Consider the following 26,571-nt stretch of genomic DNA (forward strand, 5'->3'; position numbering starts at 1 on the left):
GTTTCTTTGTGTTTAAATTGAGAAAGTAACACACATTAAATGAAGGATGAAGTTTTATGGCTCTTTCAGTGTGTGTTTTCCATCACTGTTAACATTTCTCTTGATGCCTCTTTGACAAAAGCAAGAACTAATTGCTGCAAACGCAGAAGTGAGACACGGAATGAGAACTGGGTTGCTGTGTTCCAAGGTAGCACGTGAAGAGGTCTTGGAGAAGGAGTCGCTGCCCAGGGCACTTGAAGCTGTGCAGATTTACAGCACTAGTTTGATTCCTGTCATCTCTTTGGTTTGTCCCTACAAGCATCACTAAATGGCTTCTTCCTTCCTAGGTGCTGGAGGTGTGATAAACCTCCACTTATTTGGTCTTGTGAAGTGGTAGATGGTGTGCATTTCTGCTGTAGGTAGGAGTAAAGGGGGTTTTGGTTTCAGCAGGGATGTGATGGTGGAAGTGTTCTTTGGAAAAGCTCAAAGGGATGACAGTTTATGTGCATGACTTCAGTTGTGTGTTCCTGAGGGAGAGATGAGCTTGTGGATGTGGATCCAGCATGGAAAAGTAAAAGGAAGTTCTTCTGGAACCCACATAAAATAAATGCCTCTTAATTTTCAGCAGAGTTTAATAGAGAGAATTTGGAATTGCAAACAGACCAAGATGTGGCAAGCTGAGCAGATAATGCAGAAATTCATTGCTGGTGTAATACTGCTGAAAGGTTTTCTTTAAAAATTGAAAAACAAACAAAAAAAGAACCCCAGCAAAATTCACCACCCCAAGTATTAATTCACTGACATTAAAAAACGCAAAAAGCTCCATTTTTCTACTGTTCAAAATGAGATCAAGTGCCCTTGGCCAGTATAGCAGAGCCAAGGTGAAGGCACTGCATTCATTTCATCCAAACAAATATAGCGAACTATTTGATCTAGTGAGCTGTTATAGTTTATTTGAGCAGGCTTAGCTTGAAGGGAACAGCATTTTTAAAGGCAAGGACTAAATAGTGGAAATGCTTGACGACTTTTCCAATTTTGCTTGCTTTGTGGCCAGGCTGAGCACAAAAAAAAAAAAGGATTTTTTATTGCTGAGCTGTGTTTTGATAGGAGTGTGTCTTAAGCTTCCCAGGGAGGCAGCTACAGGCCAGGCTGGTGTCAATCTTCTGCATGCCATCAGGAGTGTTTAGCTGGATAATACAGAGACGAGACGGAAACATAATCAGGCTGCTTTGGTATCCTCTGCTTGCCGGCTTGCGTTTTGCTGGAGAATCCAGTAAAGCCTCGGGCCTGCTGTTATTTGTCAGGGCTCTTAGGGCTCCTGGCATACACATGCATAATGCATGCATGGAGTGCAGGCGACATTGAGAGGCCGGGTTCAGAGCAGGGGATTGCAGTAAGACTAATAGGTTTAAGGAAATAGTGGTTTTTTCCCCTCTTTCAAATAATTGGTGGGTTTATTTCATTTTTAAAATGTCTGACAGTTTTTGCTTATCAAGGCACTTTATATTCTAGGTCTTGCCACCCAGATAACTGCTATTTTCCCTTTCCCCATCTGCATCTCCCACTGGCTCCATCGTGTGTAGGTATAGCAAGGTTTTATGAACACCTGTTTGCTTTGCTTTTTTACACCCCCCCCTCCCATGCTCCCGATTTTGTTTTGGTTTTTTTTCATTTTCTTTTAGCAAAAAAACCACAAACCTTACTGAAAAAATATGTAGAGTACCAGTAGGCCCCCCAGCAAGTGTCTGGAAGGTGCCTTGCTGGGGTGTACTGAGGAGCTGGAATCTCCCAGCTTTTGGGGAAGGGAAGGGTCTGTCTTTGCCCTACACAAAAAATGGCCTCTCATGGCAGTGTGGGCAATGGATTTTTGTTTACTTATGAAAAGCAGACCAGTTTATGGGGGTGGATTAAGTTTGTTACAAGCAAGTGCACTTGCTTGCAACCTCTTCCAGTCGGAACTGGGGTAAGGTTAGCCTTGAGGACCTGCCTTATCTGGGTTTTATTGTGTTGTTGCTCTGGTAACAGCAAGTCTTACATCTTTATTAAAGGAAGCAGGGATATTTTGTTTTACTCTCTAGACTCCAATCAAAGGGAAATTTTGAGGTTTCTTTTTACCACAGTTTCTGCTGTTAGTAGAAAATTTGTACTTGCTCTGCATGTTAACCCAAGTTAACCATTTTCTGGTCTAAAAAAAAATTATTTTTTTTTTAACTTTGAAAAATAAAGATCAGAACTTGCAAGAACATGTGGTGTCCGTATCCTAAAAAAATAAACAACTCTGGCCTTTTAACACAGTTTTAAAAAATGGGGAAAGTTTTACAGGAAACTTGAGGTCAGGAAAAATTAAACCTTCTTAAACACTTTGCATACACTCAATGCCACGCTGCTTTATCAGCTTCAGTTCAGAAATTGTCTCCAAGGTCATTCAGGACTGTTTTGGAATCAGGTCTTGCAGTGACAAGGCAGCTGTTGGGAAAGTTTGTTGTCTTGTGCTGTCATGTGCCTATTCTGTGTTTGATTGCTGAGTTACTTTGGGGCAGTGTTCGAGGTCGTTTCTTGGTCAAGCCAAACTTTTATTATACAGGCTTTGAAAAATTACTTTATTTTATTTTTTAAAAAGAGGATGGGAACCTGGTAAAAACACAGATAAAAAAACAACTGTGATCCTGCCATTGATTTTGAGAGCTTCTGTGTACATGTTGTTGCAATATCCTAGCACCCCCTTCAAATGGATTTGGTTTTGCTGTATCCATCCAAAGTAAGGCATTTCTTTTTGCTGCTTCTTTTTGCCCAGTGTTTCTATTTGGAAACTCTCTAAAGCCTCATCAGAGGACCTGCAGTTTCATCTGGATTCAGAACCAGTTGACATCTCATCTGCTTGGAACTGGTGTCTAAGGATGTGAGAGAGAACTTTCTGGGAAAACTTATTTTGGTGTTAGTGGATAAGGATTTAACACAGTCTTGGTTATTGCTTTACATCTAGTTTTATTTGATCTGTAGTATCCAAACCAGAATGCTCAAAATAGGTATTCATTGTTGTGTTTTGTTTTTCTTGCAGGGAAGTTACCCAGTGTGGGAAGATTTTATAAATAAAGCTGGGAAACTGCAGTCTCAGCTTCGGTAAGTTTTGTGTTACAGAGTCAAGATCCCCTACAGTTCCTTGCATGTGCAAACATTAAGATTAAATGCAGCTTTTGCCAGGATAATTTGCTAGTAAAATTGTGCATATTTCATAGTCAACACCCATGCATGTAATTTTTCATACATTACTACTGGTGTTTTAATGTATTTATGAAAATTCATAATCTACAAACAACTGTACATAATAAACACAAAATGAGCTAAATTTCATGGATTTTGATGGAAAACTGGGAAGATAGTTTGTTGTTGTTTAGTGAGCACACATTTGGAGTTAACCCTATGTTGCTCTTATTATTAGTGTAGAATACAGAGAGGCTATATTAGAAGAGGGTTTAAAATACTAAAAAATCTTTGGCAGTCTTAACAGCACTTTCTTCTGCCTTAAAATTGAAGGGAATTCCTTTGCTGGATCATGTATTGGTGATGATTAAAACTTAGGTTATTGGGGTATACTTTGAAAACAGCATTCTGGATTACTTAATAAGTACCATTAGTATCACACTCAGAACAATTCTGCTATCTCTAGAATTCATTCACTTGTAAAGTTGATTTTTGCTAATCTGAATACAAGTTCCAGTTCTTCACAGCTCCCCCCAAACCACAATATTCACTTCAGTGTTTTTTTCCCAGCAGCAGGAACAGGTTATTGGCAGTCTGGTTTGTGGTTCTGTGTTGTGTTATGAACTGCTCCTGAAGAAGCTAGAGTTTAGCCTCATTTGCCCTAAATGGCTGGAGTATGTTGTTCTGCCACACTGTGCCTAAAGTGCCACACTTGCACGTGGTTTATCCTTTTCCAGCAATTATGTCACCTTGAGGAGGATGGAAGATGCAGAGGAGGGAGAGAAAGAAGGCAAATGGAGAACTTTCCTAGCCTTTTGGTACTCTTTAGAAACAGGCCTTCTGGGGTGGCATGAGGGATAGTTTTGTGTATTTCCCAGTCCTGTGCTGTTGCATTCGATCAATGCAGTGCTACAGGAACATGCAGATAGGCGGCTTGAAAGCCTGTGTTCGAGGATTTGCTGTTTGTTTCTAGCAAATGTGAGCCTTTTGCCTCTGTTTCATTTCCGTGTGCTTTGATAAAGGACAGCAGATGTCATCTGAGCTGGAGCCAGGTCTTCCTGGATCTTGTTACTGGAGAAATGGAACTTTGTTATTAGCAATATAATTAATAATTAACAACATGGTACATGAATAACAGCTTGGCCCACAAGTTTGGAAGATGAACTCAAACACTGCTGAAGAAAATCCCGGAAAAGGTTATCTGGTTTCAGGGCTCAATATTGCTAGCTAGCTGTCGGGGGTTTTCTTGCCCTCCCTTTAATCTCCTGGGCATGTGGAGAGTCCTTATGCATTTGGTTGGTCCTTTCATGCCTGGGGTGTTTTTTTCTGTGTGTGTTCAAATCTTTTGTGCTGTCAGTAGGCCATTTACTACGCTGCCAGTTATGTCCGCTGTATCTTGAGCATTTTTGGAGTGAGACTCGCATAAAATCTGACCTAATTAAGCAGTCCTGCAGTCTTTCTGGCCAAGGATCAGCTTCCCTGCAGGTCTGCCAGGTTTTCTGAGGCTAGGAAGGAGTTCTTGAAACAAAATGAAGTTGGTAGTCCCCATTCTGGATTTTACTTGGAAAGGCTGACTGATGCCATCAGGAGAGAAAATCGGAGTTACTGTTAGAAAAGATGCACGGAAACAGAACCACGAGGTAACCGTGGAGAGGGCACAGTTGTGCTTTACCTGTAGAGCCCTGGCCTACTTCCACTTTAATTGGGTTGAGCAGACTATAAACCTTCAGAAATCTGGACTGACCTGAGGTGTTTGGGGCTCTGGGGCCTGGTTATCTAGAACAAATGTGTTTGGAAAATTGTGACTCACGTTTGCTGTTCACTTGAACATATGCGTGGTCTGTGCGTGCTTTCCAGATGTGGAGGGAGATTGGGCTAGTGGGGTTGACACTGGATTGTGAAGTCTCTGGGATTGCTGGTGTACCTCTCAGGAGCAGTCCTGTTTAGAGGAGCACTGGAACAGAAAGGGGTTTTGTTTGTTTATTTAGGGGGATTGGTGTTTTTGTGGTTGTTTTGGTTTTTTTTTTTCCCTTGAAGTGGAGATTCTTTTCCCACTTTTCCGTTTGCCCAAGAACTCCAGACTAGTCTGATTTCCAAGAAGTCACTATTTTTTTTCAAGGGATGCTCATGCTCCCTAGATGAAAAACTCAGGAAATTGTTTGGCCAGGGTCCTAGATAAAAGGAAGTTCCTGCACGTTTATTCTTAAAATATACATGTTCCCTTGAAATAGCAGTGGCTGTAATTTGTACACTAATGGGTGCGGTACAATGTGTGTTAGATTTGTTTTTCATGTTTGACTGCTTGATATTAGTTCATCAGAGGAAATCAGCTAGAAGAAGGATGGCTGTGCTCTTTTGAAACAGCACCTGTCCTGTGCAATTCTCAGCATGGAATTAGCGTGACTGCCTCCAAGTCCATAGTGCTAACACAAAGCAAGGAAGGGATTAAGAAATGAAGGAGGGAAAAGGCTAAATTCAGATATAAAAGAGGATACTTTTTGTGGCCTCTGCAAGTTCACAGTGTTATTCTTTATAAGCCTAAATGTTTTTGGCAGTAATTAAATAGGCATCAATGAGACACTGCTAATGTTTTGTTATCTGTATGCATTTCAGGACTACAGTAGTAGCAGCTGCTGCCTTTTTGGATGCCTTTCAGAAAGTGGCTGACATGGCTACTAATACACGTGGTAAGCAGATGTGTCAATATTGAGTTTAACAGAATGCTGTGTGGTTTATACCATTTGTCGTAATAAAAAAAAAGTCTTAACTTGTTACATTGACAAGCAGATCTGTGAGACATCTGTTAGATGGACTTGCACTTCGCTAAACGGCACGTGAAAAAGGAAGTTGTCTTTTCTTTAGAGAAAAAAAATTGCTGGAAACCTGTAATTTAAATGTGTCATCAATCATGTGAACACTTCTTAATTACCATTTGAATTATACGTTGATGAATAATATTTTAGAAAGCAAGATTTACTGAATCTGTATTCACTGATGCTTCTGTACCTTGTGTAAATGTAAAAAGCTTGATACTCAGCTGGTATAAATAAGTGTAGGGTTGCTGGAGACAGAGCAGAGCAGATACCAGCTGATCCTATGGCCTTTGGGGTCTGCCAGTAATGATGACAGTGGCCTGTACTTATGTCTTTGAGGAAAATCTTGGCTTGTCCTTCCCCTTTAGGTCTGACATTACAAGTCAAAATTAATTTTCCTGGGCTGTGGACTTCTCTGGGTAGCAATCTAAGCTTGTTAGTGAGTATGGAGAGCCAAAGTAGTGCAGCTGGCTTTCCTTCCAGACTGCTGAGTTGGAAGGAGACAAAAGGCTGGCTCGCTCTGATGTTGGATGCCCAGTGACCAAGGCATCGCATGCAGATGTCCCTGCAGCAGTAGGGCATTGCCCATGGTCACTGGGTCCCTGAACTATTGCTGAAGAGTAAATCCAAAGTGCATAGAGCACTGCTGAGTGAGCGGCTTTTGGTCACCTCTAACCATAGAGGTTTTGTAACATTTTTTTTAAAGTCCCAGTGTGCCCTTGGACATTCGATTTGGAGAGGGAAAAAATAATGTTGCTGATGTGAAGAGTGTGCATTTGCATTAGCAGAGTTCAAGCTCAGCCAGACTTGTGTTTCCCTTCACTTCTGGCTAACAGGAGTGGTAGCAGCTGCTGGAGCCAGTATCAAGCCATAGAATGACAAGAGGGAAGAATATTTTTTCCTGTCTAAAGCTAATATTTACATTCTGATAAGAAGTTCCTCATTATATGCGTACCTTCTGTAAATTATGGGTAATCTACTCATGTAAAATAATAAACATGACAGAAGGTGGAATAAACTCAGGATGAGACCCAAGGCAGAATTCACTTTGATTTCTAATGTGTCTTTCCTTCAAGCATGTTCCCTTCTATTTCTTCTCTCTTCCTCTGGGGGAAACAAAGTAAACTACCAAAAATCCTTGGGACTTGTCTTCTAACTGTGCTGGCAGGCTTATAGAACTTGCATTGAGATACCAGAATGACTGAAACTTTCCCATTCTCAAACAGAAATGACTTGTGCGGGTTTTTGAAGGGTATTTTACACTTTCTGCTGTGTTACTTGGACCCTGTCCAACAAGTGTCGTGTCTTGTCTCTTATCTCTTTGAACACATCCTTTACAAAAGGAGCTCTGTGAATCCAGGCATGCCAAATTTGTATAGCTCCTCTGTTCTGTCTTCTGCCTTCTCTGACTGAAAGGATAGAAGGGAATTTTGTTTTTATTTTTAGAAAGTGATGTTCTGGGCAATGAATCAAAACTCCAAGTTAGCTGGTGGTTCTGATCTGCCTCCCAACCCAACTTCCATTTGTGCCCATTCAAGTATATCTCTGAGGTTGCACATTGGTTCTTTAAGAAATACAGCTCCTTCTACGTTGCTGTGGACAGAGATGAACACCTGGCCTTGTTAAAGGTGGTGGCAAAGCTCTCTATGACTTACTAGGACACAATTCCATAAAAAATGTATTTTGCTGTAAGTATAAAGATTTACATTCCAAACCCAAAATACAACACAGTTGTTTTTTTTTTTTCTCTGATGTGAGGATTTTAATGGGTTCTCAGGTTTCCCTTTTAGGAGTTACCTACTTTGAACAATTCTTCATTAAATTTTGCCTCTTACTTACCCAGTTTATAAAACCATGTATTTGATTGTCTAATCAAACACCTGGCTATGCTTCACACTGTTTAGAGGGTTAACAGATAAACCAAAGTTTACAGTTAACAGATTAACCAAAGTCAGCAAAGTTCATGTTCAGTTTTTGGGGATATATGAGGCTTGTGTAGCAGTTCCCATGACAAAGGAAGGGAGGTTGGTGTATTTTAAATCTAAGGCTGGTTTATCATTGCATGAGCCAAATGCTTCTTCTGGGAACTAACTGTATATAAAAATGCTGGAGCAGGCACCTGTTTCAGAGGGACAGTGTTAGTTTGTGTAGGATGAAATGGAACTTTGTAGGATGACTGAAGTGTCGTGAAGCAGGGTGCTGCCTTTAATTTGTAATTGCTGATAGCTTTACAGAAAATGGCCTGTTATTTTAAGACCCACTCATCTAGCTGATGAAAGCATTTTATCAGTCAGCAGAAGCACTCTCTGGCTACTCTTTAATCTGTTTGCATCAGCATTAGCTTTGAAAGAAGAAAAAGTATTTACGTGGATGTACATGTCCACACGCATACAAGGGGAGACAATTTCCTTTGCAGTCACCGAGCGTTCAAGAATGAGAGCTTATTTCCATCAATGCCATTCCTTGTTCCAGGTGATCTCTTTACCTTGTGTGCCATTACTGCTGTTCCCAGGCATCCTCTTTTCCCTTTTGGTGCATCGTTCCATGTCATTTACTTCCTTCTAATTCTGCAATGTAACAAAGTTAATCTTAACATTCCCTTTTGGAGCTCAAATAGAAGGCATAATTGGAGCTCTGCCTATGATAAAGCCATGGTTGGATGAGTTGGATAACCTGTATTTTGCTGTATTTTCTTCACATTGTAGCTTCTGAAGTAGGAGAAGCCCTGAATGTGAAGTACCTGGTGTTTTGTGGTGACTCAGTACGCAAATTAATTTCCCAAGCAGCTCATTTCAGCTTTTGCTTCCTTCTTCACTGCCACTCCATTTAAATGTGTGTCAACCCAAAGTTTAGTCTCTCCTTTTTCCTCAGTTCAGTTCCCTCAGTTCAATGCTTTTTGATTTTTGCCTGACCAGGAAAAACACTGGAAAAGTAGTTCTGATGTGTGGATCACCAAAATGTTGTATTTCTGTGGGTCTGGTCATCTGAAAAATATCATTTGAATGGAGGAGGTTGTCAAGTTATGTTGCTAATTCTGTAATAAAACTGTATAGCAGTGTGTGCTGGTTTTTTGCTGGTACTAGAGATTTTTGAAAGCAGAATTCCTTCCGATATTTTGACTTTTGAACTCTGACAAGGTAGACACATCTATGTAGCAGTTTGTGTTATTCAAGGAACAACTGTTTGGCATATAGCCTGGCAGAACTCTAGTCTGCAATGGAATCTGTATTATTTCTCACTGTGATTATTAAAGAGAATAGTCATAAAATATTAAATGAAGTAGGTACTTCAGGATACCTTTAAATTCGTAGTATACCTTAAATAATCTAATAATAACCCTTAAATACCTTAAAAGTGAAGTTTCCTTTTGGGGAGATGTGAGCTCATGAGTTTTAGTTCAGGCTTTTCTTATATGGCTTATGTCTTTCAGTATTTGAAATGTTGAATGTTTTTATCTGCATCAGTTCTAACTGAAGCATGGAAGAGGTTTAAGTCTAATTTAATTTAATATCTGTTTACCTGATATTTTGTGCATTAAAAATTTATTCTCTTATGAAAGCAAGAACTGTGCATTCCAAATATAAACATATATCACATATAAACATACTGTAAGTTGGGTTTGAACAGATGTAAAAGGACGTGTGTAAACTACTTTGCTTTTTGAATACTGTTATTCTGCCTCTACTGCATTTGAATGTCCTTTGTAGGTAAGTGCTAGAATTCAGGAGCTTGAAAAAGTAGGTGTGAAAATTAATTCTCCACCTTATGTTATGAGGGAGATTAATCTGAAGACATGCACACGTCTTCTGTATCCCCTTAATACACCATCAGCAGCTTCCATGGAAAAAAGCCTGCCCCAGTCTTGCCTACCTACGTCTGCACAGGTGTAAATTAAAATTTATGGAAAGATGATCTAAAAGCTTTGATTTACCCAAGCTTAAAATTGATCTTCAAAGTGAGATTGTTAATGAGGCAGCTGATACCCAGTCCTGTGGTTTTTTGTTTTTCCTTCATATTGAAGGGTTTTGCATATACATAGGTGTGTTTGATATTAGGAGATTAGTTAAATCACTTCAAGATACGTTTCACTTTATCACAAGGCTTTCTCTGGCCAGTTGGATTCCACAGATTGTAGTGCTTGTAATGTTTGAAGTTTCTTCTTGGCAAGTCATCTTGGCAAGTGCTACTAAAGGTATGTTTTCCGTGCCTTTGGTAATTCTGACATCTCTCGTGCTGGTTGGTACTCTTTACATTTTCCATCTCTTTCATTTTGCACATCTGAGAGGACTTTAAGGATTTTAAGGCAACTGACAAGAGTTGCAGGAAATTCCAGTTGAGAGGGAGGGAAGCACTGTGGATGGTCAGCCAGCTGCCAAGGCACACTGAGTAGACCTGGAAGCAAAACTCAGCCGAAGTCTGCATGGCATGTAGCAGTGAGAGGGTACCAAAACCAGCATAGTTGTTTTAATGTTACCCTTTTGAGGGGCAGGATATATCAGTTTGGAAGAAGTGCTGTGTTAAAGTGCCTGTACTTTTTTCAGGCTTCATTAAAATATATCAGCACGCAAAAATGTAAGTATGGTTTAACACTTTTACTTACAAAAATAAACTTGATTGAGATCTGTGAGTGTCTGCCTCAGGTGGCTCTTGTACTGCACTGCTCTGACTGCTCTTCATGTTTAATAAAGCTGCTTAAAATAGTACCTTTGCTGCAGATCTGTGTTCCTGGGCAGACTCTGCATCCACATTGCTCTTGGTATTGTGTGAGTACACCTGCAGGTTGTCCTCACTCTGGGTGTTCCATTGTTATTTTGGCCAGGATCTGTATGGTATCTATTGAAGTGGTTCTCCAAGGTGACAAGCTGCGCAAAGTGTCATAGGGCTTAAGATAACATCTGTTATCTTGTTATCTTTCAAGTAAGTGTGCTTAGGCCTTCTGAACCACTGTCTCACTCACTGCAAATATGGCACAGTGTAACCCAAGGGATAAATCCTTGGTGACGCGGCAAAATCTTATGGGCAGTACTGGAAGGTGGCTTAGTTTGTTTATTTTAATAAAAAAAAAATAAAAGAAAACAGAAATGGAGACTGGGGAGGGGAAAGACACCACAATCTATAGCAGTAGACCTAAAAGCTGTGCAGCATTTTTGAAATAAATTCCTTTGCTCCTGGCTATGGACTGGGGAGTTGTGATGATGATCTGTGCCTAATTTCAGAGTGAAAACAAAGTTGGGCACAACAGGAAAGGGGTTCTCATTGTCCAATTCCTTTGGTTTTCTGACTCCTCTTTAATTTCAGATGCTCATACTCAAATAACAAAACCTTTGTTTGAGCTTCCTGTCAGTTAAGATAAGACTTGGTAATAAGTGCTTATTCCTCCTATGGAGTCTTTGAAGTATAATAATACAGTCCAGGCTTTTTCTTTTTGGATTTTCATGTATAAAATAATCAGGAAGAAAATTATTTAAATGAACCATTCAGTTTTCCATTATACTTTCATGAAGATGATGCAAAACACAGGGCCAATTCAGAATTGTTGGCAGATAATTTTGAAACTGGATGCATATTACACATCTGTTGATTTTTGGGACTTGGATATGCTGCTTTGGAAGTACTAAAACTGCAAAACACATATAGAAGGGCAGTGCTGCGTTACTTGCTGTTTCCATGTTCCTGTCTTTCTTTAGAGAATTAGCAAATGTCAGTCCATGTCTTTAAGCAAGTGTGTTACCCTGAGAACTCTGCTGCTGATGTGAGCCCATTTGGCTGGAGCAGTCAGAATGGGATGAACATTTTATATGCCCAAACACACAAGAAGTGGTTTGGTGATTAATGACTAGATTTTATATTTAGGGGGTTGAAAGGGGTGCTCCGGAGGTGAAGCATTGTCATTACCCTTTCTTTGGGTGAATGCAGGCATTGCAGCATAAAGAGATATTTTTTTTTTCTTGAGGTCAAGATGAAATCTAGCTCAGGCTCGTTGATAACATTTCTGCTGCTTTGTCCCTACCTAAGGAGAAGTATTCAGGGCAATAGACAAAAATAATGGCTATAATAACTTATGTAGCCAGCTGCTCCTTGGTATGGTGCACAGACAGACACAGGAGTGGAGTTTGTATTTGCCCTTCAGCCCAGTAATTTTTGAGCTTAAGGTGCTTTGCTAAGAGACTGAAGTGTTGTTAGGAAGGGGATAATGCTCCCAGGTGATTGTATGCTAAACCAAAACAGAAAACTTGAATGCGAGACAGACTTCTGAGAAGGAGAGAAAGATGAGTGGAGAATAAGTGAATATTCTTCTTTAATGCTTTGTCCAAGGAGTGAAAAGTGTGTCAAGAAGGAGTGGCTGGCCTCTTTTTCCGTGACTGAATGTAAGTCTACTCACTATTTGAATCAGAAATCTTTGTGAGTGTGGGGAGGGGGTACAGCTCAGAATTAATTTTTTATACATTTAGTCATAGTTCTTTAGGCAGCTTTGTTGCTTTTAGGAGGATAGAATATTAGGTCCTGGTTTCTCTGCAGGCTTGGGATGGATGGATTGATTGTTGTTGCCAGCTACATGATGACTTTATATCTCTGTGGGCATCTTCACTAGGAGCACCTACGCTTCAGTAACTAAATACTGGTTTTGAAGCTGCAAAGAGTTTTCTCAGTCTTGGCAACAGAACCAAACTTCCGATGTCTTAAACATCCAGTTTGGGAAGTAATGGGGATAAATCATAAATGGCTCTGAGGATTTCCTTCAGATAATATATTAGGTTAGAATCAAAGATGTAAAAGCATCCTTTTGATGATGGGATGCGGATTTGAAAGTGGAGGCTGAGGTTTTGGTTGGTGGTTGGTTTTCCCAGTGTAGCACATGTTCCTGTGGTGGGAGATCCCCTTTCAGGCTAATTCAGTCAGCCTTTTGATGTGATAAATTACTAGTTGGCACATAGCAACAATCCTATAGTAACCACAACAAGAGAGTTGTTGCAGCTTTTATTTATTTATTTTTAGTCTGTCACCAGTTGGATAGCAAAGGTAGCTGAAGATCTGTTTCCATTGGGTTTTATTTAGTATCTTTTTGCCTTAAGACAGAGAGGGAAGTTCTGTGTTGTGTGGGAGGAGAATTAATATATCAGTTCAGACTAAGCCAGGTTTCTGGGAAGTAGGGTAGTACTCCTTGCTTAGTGGACCTTGCCCATAGCAAACAAGTTGCTGAACCTTCTGCAGGCTTATCCTTTGGGCCTCACAGCTGTCTGGAAATGCAGGTTCAAAGCTTGTCCTTTTGTTGGCCCCCTCAGTGATGGCTTCTAAGAAGACATAATAAGTTGGTGAAGGATCAGATTGGTGCTGTCAACTGGCTTCATGCAAACTCACCAGACCTCTAGGGAGGTGTATGTGGACCTGACTAGAGTCTGGCAGTTACCTGAACCTTGCTGCACCCCAAGTCCACAGGTCCTTAAACCACTTGTGAAGTTCCTGCAAATTGCAAGGCAATTTGTGCAAAGGCTGTGGTATAAAATGTGCGGTTTGACTTAGGGTGTCTTCTCCAACTCCCTAAGTCTATTCTTACCGTAGCTGGACAGAAATTAGGTTTGTTTCTAATGACATAAGAGCTATACAAAAAGTGAAATTACAAGCTCCAGCAGACTAATTGAGAGTGGAGTGTCCAGAACAAGGAGCTCTGTCTAATCATTAGCAAAAGCATTAACAAAAGTCATTTTCAGAAGCAGCAGTGACAATTGCATTGTCTAACAGGGTGTTTTGCTCTCCGTAATGCAGGCTTGCCTCCCAGAATGCTCTTCCAACGCATTTTTGGAGGTGTCAGGGGCATAGATCGTATGTGTTCACCCTGTGTGTGTCCATGCAAACTAGCATTCTGCTGCCAGGTGATTTACTTGGTGATATGATTCATCTCATGTTTGCATACCTGCTGCTTCCTGGGAAGCAGTGCATGTTCATGGTAATAAATGAGAATAATGAGGTCTTGCTTAAAAATAGACCAACTTCCTTCATTTTCTTGTCCTTCTGTTTGCTTGATGATTTGTCGGGTGTTGCCAGCACAAATGTTTGTCCCTGTTGCTGTGCAAGCTGTTCACCCCTTCCCTCCTCCCTTCATTTAGTTTTCTTCAGTGAAGCAGTTCCCTGCTCTTTTCTTCCCATGTGGATGTAGCCAGACTCGCACTGTTCAGGCTTACGGGCTCAGTTAGAGAGGTGAGGAAGAGTCCCCACTGGTTCTTGAATTTCAGTAGAAAATTGTCATCTACTTGGGACAAGAAGTATATTGTGCTGTGTGTCTTCCTCTTCCACTCCCATGCGTGATGGAGTCCAACCTGTAGAACTGCTTCTGAAAAGTTAAAATAATTACCTCACTCTTTTACTTCAGGGCTGAGTCCTCCCTCTTGTCTTTGTGCTTTCTACAGCAGTTTTTTTTCTACAGATTAATCTGTGACCTGCCCTCCGTTCAGGTTGGTTTTTTTGGACAGGGTGGAGAAGGAAAGGAAGATGGGCTGTTTCTAAAAGAGCCATGGGTTGTGACCTGACAATACTTCCTTAAAATGTTTGGACTCTGTGTTCTTACATACATGCTTAAATCTTTCTGCTGCTTTGCAGTTGGTGCTTTTTTTGTTGTTTTCATTTGGGCTTCTTACGTGTAAAAATGAGTACGCTTTCTAATCCAATGAAGCCATTGAAAAATGCTACCACCTTTCCAGCAGCCACCCCAACTCAGGCTTTGTAGAAACCACTTCAAAACTGAGAGCAGTGGCAATTGTGTGCGTGGGCACGTTCATCTGCAGCGTGGTGGTGTCACGGGGTAGAAGAGGTCTGGGTTTGTACAGTCAGCCCCTGCAATTCTTGTGAAATTCTCCTCTCCTGCAGCATTTATTACTATGTAAAATTGAAATCTGCATGATTTCCTGCTGTGAGAGCCTGTGCCAAGGGACTGGTTTCTATAGTAACTACTATCAAGGAGCTGGCTGGGACTTCACTTCAGAGCTGTATTTGAGCGTATTTTGCAGTTCAATACAACCCCGTAGGAGTATTTGACGGATAGCAAACAAGAAGTCAAGGGGTGTGGCTGCCATTACTACAGTAGTAGTGTCGTGCACCTCAACATGTACACTGAGGGCATAAAAACAGGTGTTTTGCAAAATGGAGTTGGAGGTGAGGTGGGAAGATGTCTTTTTTTTCTCTTTCACCATCCCCCTCCCTCAGTAGAGCTGTGAAATAGAAACACTCGAGGATACACCCATGAGTGTTTGTTCTGGAGTCACTTCAGCCCCCAAAGTGAAGCATAATCCTGGAAACTGGGTCCATTTTCTCACAAGAGTGACAGCCATTGCTATTGCCACTGTTCTGTTTTAAGCAAAGCTGGTGTTTGTTCTGCTGAGCATGATAAATATCACTGCTAATGCAGTTTCATCTGCAGGACCACCTTCTACCCTTACTTAAGACCAGACACACCTGCTAAATGTTTTTGCAGGGTTAAACGGGGAAGGGGTTGGAGAGCATTGAAGCTTGGCTTGTATAGACTGTAGGCTTTCAGGGTGCCAGGGAATATGGAGAGCCTGGTTTGCACCATTTGCAGGTAGTCCCAAAAGGCATGGTGAGTCAGGTGTATGAAAATGAAACTGAATCTTCCATTTAAGGTCCCTTTCAAAGTAAAACTGCCATCCTGTGATGGAGGCGAGGAAGGAATGCAGAACAGTGCTTTCTTGTCAAGAGAAGTCCTCTCAGTACAGAAATTGGACTTAGGCAGGCCAACAGTTTGGTCTATTTTTTCCCCTCCCCAGTAGTTCTCCAGAATTGTATTGAGGCCAGGCTTGATCTCTAAAGCAAACTTGTGGTATTGATGAAGTAGTCTGAAGTATGAAGATGTCTTCGTGTATGACTTAAGGTCAGTTTTCCTGCCTGTGCTAGAAAAAGAGATGTGTTTGAGCATGTGCTCCCCCATTTGTCTCCCAAGTCACCTCCTGCCCCAGAAGCCAGGCATCTCTGAGGAGGGAGTGAAGTTGCATGTCCCATGCACCTGTAGACATGGGCACGTGTATGCAAGGAGTGCTGTTTGCTCAGCCAGCTCAAGGAGAACCTTTACTTGGCCACCCCAAGAGCAACCTCTTACTCATTTGGTATTTTGGATGCTGGAGAGGGCTGAGGAAGGAGACTCTAGAGAGGAAGAAGTGGATGGTAGACAAAGAGGAACTGTGTGTGTTGTGCTGGGAATATTTAGGGACCTCTGGTATATATTCATGAAGAAATGAGACATTTTTTAAAAAAAATCTGTTCAGGTCATCTTTTATAGTCACCATTTACGTATGCAAGACCATGGTAAAAGTATTACAGTGATTTAAAAAACCTCCAATAAATTACTGGATTAAGCCATTTGCGTCAAGAGAGGAATGATGCATTTGAATAATCTGAGATAGTTTGGCACTGAGATATTTCCAGATTAACAGTTTGAGAAGCAGGATTGGAGACTATCATTCAAGAATATAATGACTCGTTGCTGAGAAATCATCTTCCTCTTTGTACTTATGCAGAAGTAAAAAATCTCCTTGTCTTGGAACCAGGTACTAAGCAGAGTGCTGAAATGAGGTCTTAGAATAAAAATTTGTTATATTTAAATAATATAGTGATGCAAGTCTGGAACACTGAGTTGCTATAAATAAATTAAATCCAGAGTACATTTAGTAAATGCTTAAAGTGCATATTGTGATGGATTATCCCTGTTTTTAATGCTTGTTCATTTTTTGCTAGTTTGCAAAATCACTGGAGTCCAATAGAGCACATTTCTGTTGGATGCTGTTGTGAATGTGTATCTATTTTAAATCTAGGTTATTTGGCATGGAGAATAGCAGCTCTGGGTGAGTGTTAGTCACTTTGGTTCAAAGGTAAAGAGTTCATATGTAGTTCTTCTGGAGCTACTGCAGAGGCAGGAGCCTTGGTTATGAATATAGTCAAGGGAACGTTTGAGCTATTAAGCTGAAATTTAGCTTGCTGCCGGGGAAATGAGTGCTGTCACTGAGTATGTACGGTGATGCAAAGCCCTCCCCAGACTGTTCAGTTCAAATGCACCATGTGCACTCAGGATGGATAATTGATTTAGATGAACAGATTTTAAGCTTTGTTGTAAACTTGAGGCTGACCTCACTTGGAGTTACGAACTCTTGTGTTTCTCAAGCTGTACTTTCACAAGGGTTTTAGCTGTTCTTTCTGAAGTGGCTGTTTTCAGAGACTCTTTGTTCTTCACAACGTATTTTCTTTGTTGGCAACCGTAATAATTTAACATGGCTTCCAAAACTAGGAGTGGGAGAAAGAGCCTGCTGTATGTTCCAGCTCTGGTGGAACTTCTGGAGTCCATCTATGGGTATAGTGAAGAAGGTGGTTGAGGTGTTACTAGGGAGTGACTTTCTGTACAATGTAATTAAGCTGAAAGTTTAGATAGAAGCATTTAAAAACAAATATATTTGTCATAAAAAAGCTTTCTTGTTAAGGTTTATGTTAGGGTTAATGGGTTCTCTCAAAGGCAGAAAGATAATGTCTTCAGAAGTGCATACAACCACCCATCTGCCCATTGTGAATATTGCCAAGGGATTTTTGAGCCGAAGTGGCAAGAAGTCTGTCCTGTGCCCTGTAAAGGGTTGGTTAATAAAGGTTAAAGCATGGTCAGGTTAAAAAAATCATCTATTCAGTACCCTTTCCAAAGCTCCCCTGTCTCTACTGTTTTGACTGCTGCCTGATCTTTTGAAATTGGTCAGAATTTGAGCCTCTCTAGAGTTCAGTTTTTGAGGTCATGATTGTCGTGGATAAACAATGTATGTTTTTGCGTTATTGCTTAACTTTTGTTTACTTCGAGTTAGTTCCAGTTTGGTTCTGAGTAATTTTCAGGTGTGAATTTATTTTTTTTTGTCCAAAAGGAGAAGCTGAACTCAAAATTTGTGCCCTCTAGGTCTACTCAGTAGCTGAAGGATGTATGAATAGCTTTCATCTCTCACTTTCTTTAGGAGAAAAGGTCTCTTAAATGAAACACATTCAGTATGTAAAAAGCTTCTTGTGACCAATGGGAGTAAACATTAAACATTAATGATGCAGCTTTAAGTTGCATGGAAACAAACTGGGGCAAGTCAGTTCATTTTACCTTTGATTCACTGCTTCCAACTGTTAGGAAAGGTTGAAGGGACACAAAGCAAATAGAAGTCTCTTTCTTTAGCTTTTTCTTGTAATGACTTATCTTGCCTCAAACGATAGTTTTGGTAAGTAGATGAACAGAATTTATAATTTAGAAATTATTTATTTATTTATTTTAAAGCAAGTAGTGTGATAACAGCAATTTACATAATTGCAATAATTTCTAGTTAAAGGGAGATTTAGTTTTGTTTAAAGGGAGAATAAAATAAAGACTTCCAAGAACAGACCTGGATTGTAGAGGTTTGAACATCCCCTGGGATGGAGGTGTGAAGTGGTACTTTGACCCCAAGACTTGGATGTCAAACATTGCCAGGCATATCTATTTTGTACGACCTATTTATAGCAATGAGAATTTCTTCTGGTCTTAACATCTGTGAAGTTTGTGCAAGTTACTTACTTGTCGCTTCGAAGATCCAGCATGAGATGCCATGTAACTCCTGCAAAGTGACTACATTAAAAATGTAGGGTCTGGATTTCCTGGCACCTTATTCCTTCAGTAATGTTATTTAGGATCCTACATATGCTGCTTTGCATGCCCAGAACTACCCCAAAACATTTCTGAGGTTGAACAGATGGATACCTGTTCACAGGATTCTGGGGGCAACTAGAGTTTTACACTGCTCCCTGTTTTCTTCCCTTTTCTCTTTCCTTTTTTTTTTTTTTTTTTTTTAAAGAAGTGTTCTGTAACTTGTTTTCTGGTGTTTCATGGCTCTGTCTGGATTTCTCTGTATGGTTCAGTTTGTTCTGTGGTGCACAGGGCATTTCTTGTTTTTACTGGAAAGAGGCTTACCTGTGGTTTTTTGTTTTCAACTTCTGTGGATTTCCGCTCTTTTTCCATTATTACTGTGGCCCTGCATGTTTCCTGCAGCATTTTCAGCATATTTGCATTAAGATGGAGGACTTGGAAATATGTGTCTTGAACAATACCCTCATTTCGCAAGAGGTCTCATAATAACAAGGGATGAGCAAGATGCAGTGTTCTTGATTGTTTAAATGGGGTTAGGCCTAGCTAAGGTTATGTTGCTCTTTCTTGATGCCTAAAAAGCTCAAGTGCCCTTCTTTTAGCACATACAGACATTTCTGTGGCTGTATAGGAAGGATTAAGGCAGACAAACTTGTTTCTGCCATGTAAGGAAGGTGTCAAACTAGACAATCCTGAAAACCTTGTTTTTAAAGCTCCACTTCCCTGACCATATTAGTTCAGGGTTTAGTTACACAATAGTAAGATTTCTTAAATGCAGTATATTTGAACAAAGACCTTTCTGTGCAGCAATCTACGCTTTGTTTATTATAATTTACCTTCTCCTTTGTTTTCTGGTAACTTGTTTTAGATTTTAATTCTGTAGGTAGAGCTGCAACTCTTTTTAGAATATTTAAAAAGGGTCTATGGGGAGTTTGCTTTGTGGGAATAGCTGTCAAAGCCATCTCACTAGTTTAAGCTATAATGAAAGCCATTTTAATATTTTTATAAGGCTATTTTTAGACTAATTTATGCTGAAGGAAGAGTAGGAGTAGAGTTGCTTTGGCACGAACACGAGGAACAGCATCCCTAGGTTGGAAGGATATGTTCTCAATGTAATTTATTGGTTAATTAAATCTGTTTGGGAAGGTCTCTGTGGGAGCACTGAACAGTGATAGCCTTGTATGATTTAAATATGTGTGAGCCACCTTAGTGTGGACAACTGGACAGGTAGGTCTTGGAGAAAAAGTAGTTCCTAAGCTCAAAAATAGCCATGTGATTTATCCTTATTAATAGCTGTGTAGTGCATAATTCAGATTAATTTTTTTTTAAAGTATTATGGTGAAACATGATGAGAGGATTATTCACTCCAGTTACCTGTCCAAGAGGCAGAGGTAGCAAGTTCTGTCCAGTTGATGAGAGGACTGTGCTTTGATAACTGTGGATGAGTGAATGAATAGTGGGGACCAGTGGCTGCCATTTTAGGATTTACATATGGAAAGCATCAGGCCAGAAAGCCCCTTAGGCTTTTTGTCTCTCTACCCTTTTGTTTCTTAGCCAACTGAATGCCTCCATGTCCCACAGACAGAGAAGCCTCTCAGGCTTAGCTTCTCTTCCCTGGTCATCTGCTTCACCTTGGTTTTGAAATATGTCTGTGCTGCTGACCACAAAAGTAAAACTTGGCTTTGATTTGAGTTTCATCTTGCAGTGGCTGGTCTCCATTTGTGGGAGAAACTGGACCAGAGCTTCAAAGCATCTAAGTGATTCACAGCTAATTTTCCTTTTAAGGACCAGAAGGACCATTAGATCATCTCACCTGATTATCTTTGGAGGGCTGGTCAGGACTTAGTCTGCCCCAAGTCTTGTGCTGGACACAGCCATGGCTGGAGCCCTCCAGCAGAGAGAGGCGTGGGAACAGGCAGTGTCTGTGGAGTGGGAGGTGTGCTGGAAAATGCTCTGGGCGCATCTTTTTTGTATAAAAATATATGTAAAAAAACTTTAACCAAACCAATACCCGTAAGAAGTCTTGCATGGATTGCCTTCCATGTTCTGAAGGAAATACAAACATTGGGTTTAGTGGTGTCCATCATCTGTGGATTTTAGATAAAATTTACAGACCAAGGGAGAGATCATCTCAGGGCGTGCAGGAAAACATGCTGCCTTCTATAACATGTGACTGTTCTGCTGCTTGTGGAAACAGCTGTGCCAAACCATGGCCGGGAATGAAACCTCATGACCAGGAGAAAGTAAGGTGTTTTGTAGGCACTGGCGACTCCCATTTTGCTATCATTAACTGCAAGAGTCTAAGTGAAACTGCAGTGAAAATCAGCTTTTGCCCTTGCAGGGCTCATGACGCCGGTTTAGCACAGGGCTCTTGTGGTTCATGCTGGCATTGGTGACTGTGAAGTTCTTCTCAGAACTGTCAGTTTTGTATGCTTTCTTTTGTTACTTCCTCTCTAAAATTCAGATTTTAAAATACCCACCTCTTCCCACCCCTATGGCAAATGGTTCTGTAACCAAAGTGCCTGGAGGTTACCCCTTCCTGTGGAACAAGCCAAGCTGTGTTGGTGGGAACAGAGCCAAAAGTGGAGGTTTGCTTCTTGATTTCCTAGGGACTTATTTCAGTAATGAAATGGATGGTGGTTGGGTCACTTAACACTTGCGTATTTTGCAGTTTTTGTCAGTGAGAGGAGACAAAAAGCCCAGCTGCAGCAGCGGTCGTGGAAGCTGCAGGTGTGAGCTTGGCTGGAGGATACCAGACTGCCATCTGTGGTGAGGCTTTGTGGTGGTTTTTTTCACAGTCCACTTGCCTAGAAATGAGATCAAGAATACAAAATGGCAGGAGTAAGTGAGGATGGCTTTCCTCCTGTTTCTGCTGCCTCGTGGGTTAGCCAGGAGTCTGCAAAAGTGTAAGAGTTAGAATTGCTTCAGGCTTAAGGGGTAAATGTAGGCAGTGCCCTGCCAGGGTGTTCAATCTTTTAGGTACTTTCTTCCCATGTTGCTTTAAGCAGGTTTGTCCTCTGCTCTCTGGAAGATGTGGAGAAATAGAAGAAAAGTTGCAAATGTTATTTGCATAAAATGTACAAAGAGAAGAAAAGCAGCAGCATATTGCTTTGCTTATTAATGGAGTTAATACCCAATTCTGTGCCCGTGCTCTGAGGTTTTAAAGCTGAATAAGTAGGACAAGTAACCTTAAGTGTTTAAAAATGAAAAAAAAAAGTTTGATGGTTGCCATAATTAAGTTAGCAATGTCCAGTATGTGTTTTAAATTCTTAGTTCCCGTATGTTGTTAAATTTTTCTGTCTGGTATGCAGCATGTCTACTTGTTTACAAAATGCCTTGGAGCTGCATGGATTACCTCGCACTGTTTGCAGAGTGGTTTATAAAAGTTAGGCATGTGTTGTTCTGACTAGAGAGATGTACTTGGAGCTGTGCTTTGGATTGCACAAATAATAGTTTCCAGGAATGGTCATGAGGATCAGCAGGAGGAGCTTTGAAGAGTGTGTGGAGGCAGCATGATCTTTGGCTGAAGGGAAGCCCTTTGCTGGTGGCTCGGTTGTTCAGGCTACTCCAAAATGCAGAGCCTGAGCAGCTGTTTTCCCAAACAGCTTCCTGAAATTACAGAGAGCAGGAATCTCAGAATGCTGTCTTTCCTCTCCTTTCCTCATTATTTGCACTACAAGAAGGAGTTGTACACTGAGGGAACTGGTTTTCTTTTAAAGTTGAAGACATTTGCATAGGGCAAGTTACGTTCACTGCTGTCTACTTTTGAGACACTTTGTTTTGGAAGTAGAGGCTTTAAGCAGCTGTAAGACCAGAAATGCAGCACAATGCATTACTGACTCTATTTGTCATTCTCATCTAGAGAGAAAACGTGCTGATTACATTCAGCAATTTCTTTTTTTAGCTGGAGAGAAATGAGATGCTGGCCTTTATTCAACTAGCTTTGTGTGTTTGCAAATTGCAGTTTCAACTATCTGGGCAAAAGTGATGGGCATTTAGCAATATAAAGAATTCAATATCTCACTGTATATTCATGGAGGGGATTGACTAGTCTTTTCATAACAACAAAATGTACGTATTTATGGGGCAGTCCTATAGTTTGGGTAATTTTTTTATTGCATTAAATTTAGTTATATCAACTACTACGGGGTGATTTTTCTTTTGGTAGAGGCTGCAAGATTTTCTGTTTAACAAGACTTGAAAGAATTAACAGATCATTTTGCAACAGCTATCCAGCAGCTAGTACCATGGAATTTTGATTTGCAGTCCAGGCCACTTCAGTGGGATGTGTCCACTATATCTGGAGTAAACCTTGCAAATTTGCTTCAAGTGTCTCACAGCATGCATTCCCAGCGGATCATAAACCTGCAGGTGGTACCACCTGTCATCTGCTAGGGACTGGAAATGAGCTATTCCAAGGCTTCATTGAAAGGATGTGTAGCTCTTGCAAGTTAGCCAATGGAAATGACTAGTATGGTGACTTCATGGATCTACTGGGATTAATTACTGTAATAAGCAGGAAGAAATTGTGGATCAAGACAGTATGTAAAATGTGGAGGATCCCAGTATACTCATTACCCAGCTGGACTATTGTTTTTCTCCACATGCAAGGTTTGAGTGGAAGTGTGGTCCTCCTGTGTAATCACCTGCTTCTGGCACATGGGACCTCTTTGACAGTAAATCGTGGTCATCCTATTGATTCAAGGAGCTGGTTGGTCGAAGGGAGAATTGCACAGATCTGCAGAGGTTTGTCTCAGGATTGAGGCTCAGTGCTTTACTTTAAATGGGATGCTCTGCAGGAGGAGCTAGTGCTAGATCCATACGTCAGTCATGCTTTGAGCTTTGTCAAGGCCCTGACCTTGCCAGTTGCAAAATGTCTCGAAAACAAGATGAGGTTTAAACTGTGTTTAGAGCTGGATGAAGAGCACAGGAGCTGAGTGACAATGCAATTGCAGGTCAGTAACTGGAGGTTAATAGCTGACAGTATTTTTAATGAACTTTCTGACTGCAAGACCTTTGAAACAGTGCCTGCATGCTCAGCACTGTGTGTGGCTGGGCTTGCCTTGGAGGAAGGAGAGATTTTGTGCTTGCAGCAGAATAAGAGCTTGAGAACCCTTAGCTCTTCCAATTCCTGAGACACTTACACCACAGAAATAACTGGAAGTATAAAAATTTAGTCCAGAAGCATCGATTTCGTTTAATCCACAAATCTTAAAGCATCAGTGTTTTGTTTCCATTAGCATAATGCAGAACACAGGTCTTGCAGTTTTCCAGTAGCTCTTGCTGGTATGGACGTCTCTAATAGCTCAGACATGTTTCATTCAAATTAAAAATACAGGGCCTGTTTATAAACCTCCAGAGTGGGTTTATGGCACAGACACTTACTGAGGCTACTTGTTCATTGGGAGAGCGGATTGGATATTTAGCTCTTAATTCCTATGAATAGAGTTTTTCTTAGCTAACCTTATTTCAATGGAAGTAAGAGAGTTAGGGAGGAAAAAGAAATGGGAGGGAGTGTTCACACTTGTGGGGGCAGGTTTTTTCAAAAAACTAAATGTTATGTGGTGTAAATCGTACACACATATAAAAGGTGGATTTTTGTAGCTGCTGGAATAAACATGGCTGTGACCCTTTGAGATGAATAATAAGTTGCAATCCTAAATTTAGCACTTTGCAATTAAGGAACCTCCTTTGCTGATTTTTACCAGTGACTGGAATAAGGGCTGTGCATTAAGAATGTATCCCTTAAATTTTTCCAGTTTTGTTTGTGAGTATGTGATGCTGTATGATATTCTCTAGAAGGCTCAAGTGAATCAGGATGGTTTCTGGGGCAGCATTCTGGTGTTCAGAGACATCCCAATGCAAATTCTTGAATTCATCACACATTTTGATCTTTGTGCTTGCATGTATTATGCTTTCTACTTGGTAGCAAATGTAATTTTCATATGTGCAAGGGAGATTGAAAAATCCTAGGAAGGAGAAATTTACTGGTTGCTTTTTAAAATAGTTTCCCATAAACGTTATTGGCAGAAAGTATTGCAAACTTATAGCTACATAAGAAAGAATTTTGCTACACCCTCTTTAGCATACTTGGAAGTTGTTTTATGACACAGAAAGTCAATTTGCTGGGCCTGCTAATACTTTCAGTCTTATAGAGGACAGAATCGTAGAATCACTTCAGTTGGAAAAGACCTCTAAGATCATTGAGTCCAGCCATAAGGTTTGGTGTTTGTTTAAATTTTTTTCTCTCTGAGATAGGATGTGTTGTTTAAAATTGACAGTTCTTGATTTAGAAATAAAACAAACCTTGAACAAAATGTCTACCTTGCAGCTAACATGCATGTCAAAAGAAAGGCTCTCTGCTATTTCAGGTAGGATTTGTTCCTGCAAATTAAACTAACTGAGAACAGGGACAAAATAACTGCTTTTCCAGCTATAGATTTTTGTTATCTTCACAATCTCTTCAGACAAAATATAATTTAAGTATTTATGTAAATAAATATTGTACCTCGGTGATAATGCAGAAAATCCTATCAGTTCCATGTTTGTACTGCTTAACTTCTGGTGAAAGAAAAGTGATTTTTTTTTTTTACACTCATTCTGCACATCTTTTTCCAACTCTGTGAATTGATAGAGCACATTTGTGCTACTTGAGAACAAAAAAGTATGAAGTCATAGTCCCTTAAATAGCTTGTAGTATGAAAATGCTGAAGACAGCCTTCTTTTCATCTCCTGTGGGTCTCTTGTAAAGGATTCTGGAATCTTGGCTTTGATTCTTCATGCAGAGTCCTCACAATATCCACATCTGGGTTATGAATGTAGCTGAGAACAGATCTGCTTTAGATCTTCATGACTAATAATAACTTCAAGAAACAAATACTTCTAGCAGAAGAATGTTTGTGTGGTCTCTAAAACAGACCAAGACAAAAAGGAGAATCCTGTAGTATCGAAATAACCTTGAACTGGTATCAGATGCCAGAGTTGTTCAAGCAATTTTCTCTCAGTTGACAAAGAATTTATTTTTTAACTTCTCGATAAATTCTCTCTGTCACAGTGAAAATTCCTATCTCATCTTTCTTTTGTGATATCTGCATATCCTCACAGATAATCTGCATTGTATTCAACACAGTCTCTATTTTTAAAAGGGCACTTTGCAGAGCTTATTGTTTCCACTGTTTCCTTTCTGTAATAATATATGAGGTCCTTTTCACTAGCATACATTTTTAATCATATTTTCTTGATAGCAGGATGTTACCTGTTTAAATAGCACTGTTCAGTTTTTCTTAATAACTGGTAAATGATGAATCTGTTTTAAACAGCTAATTACTTTTAGTACACCTGCATCTTGTAAAAATACCAGCAATAGCCAAAATATGACTACTTCAGGCACAGGAAAACCTCGTAATTTAAATATTTGAGTAAACATATCAAACACATTTTGGGTGGGAGGAAGAGAAAATTGATGGTTGGACACTTTTATTTTTAAATGTCATGTGGGTTGTGCTAAGTTGTGAAATAGTAACTAAAAATGAGAGGAGGAAAAGAGATTGGCAATGTTTCCCCATTCTTCTAAGAGGAAGCAGCATCGCACAGCTGACCTGGGAATGTGTGCCAAGAGATGACATGAGTGTCTTGGATTCAAGCGAATGTTGCTGTGGTCTTTGCAGTGTCTGAGGGGTAGGGTGAGGCTGGGAGGAGGAATTCAGGATTTCCAGTGTTTGAACAGAACAGGAAACAAGAGTCAAGTGAACCTTCTGATGGAAGGTGGAGGAAGTCAAAGTGACAGAAAATTCATTGCAGGTCTCAACACTGACTTGCCTTGAGTGTGAACTTGGTCCTGGGTGCCCAAAAGAAAAAGAAAATTCTAGTTGGGTTGTAATGTTTTACACTGCAAGAGAGGAAACATTGGAATAGGCAATGCCCTGGATGGGCTGTGGTGTTTCA

The 26,571-nt window shown here is 40.3% G+C and overlaps 1 protein-coding gene across 21 annotated transcripts in view; it reads left to right on the forward strand.

Annotated features, from left to right (window-relative positions):
• The window catches only part of MTSS1 (MTSS I-BAR domain containing 1), a 124,578-nt gene that overhangs the window by 14,154 nt on the left and 83,853 nt on the right, over positions 1–26,571 (forward strand). For 20 of the 21 annotated variants that reach the window (XM_018076908.2, XM_018076914.2, XM_018076901.2 and 17 more), the window contains 2 exons: positions 3,038–3,099; positions 5,794–5,867. In XM_018076908.2, the coding sequence (XP_017932397.1) occupies positions 3,038–3,099; positions 5,794–5,867 (136 nt within the window). Of the gene's footprint in view, positions 1–1,408; positions 1,428–3,037; positions 3,100–5,793; positions 5,868–26,571 lie in introns of those variants that run through there. The other variant, XM_018076953.1, reaches the window with a different exon arrangement.

The sequence above is a fragment of the Manacus vitellinus genome, unplaced genomic scaffold (assembly GCF_001715985.3).
Source record: "Manacus vitellinus isolate BGI_N305 unplaced genomic scaffold, ASM171598v3 scaffold_1_pilon, whole genome shotgun sequence".
NCBI lineage: Eukaryota > Metazoa > Chordata > Aves > Passeriformes > Pipridae > Manacus > Manacus vitellinus.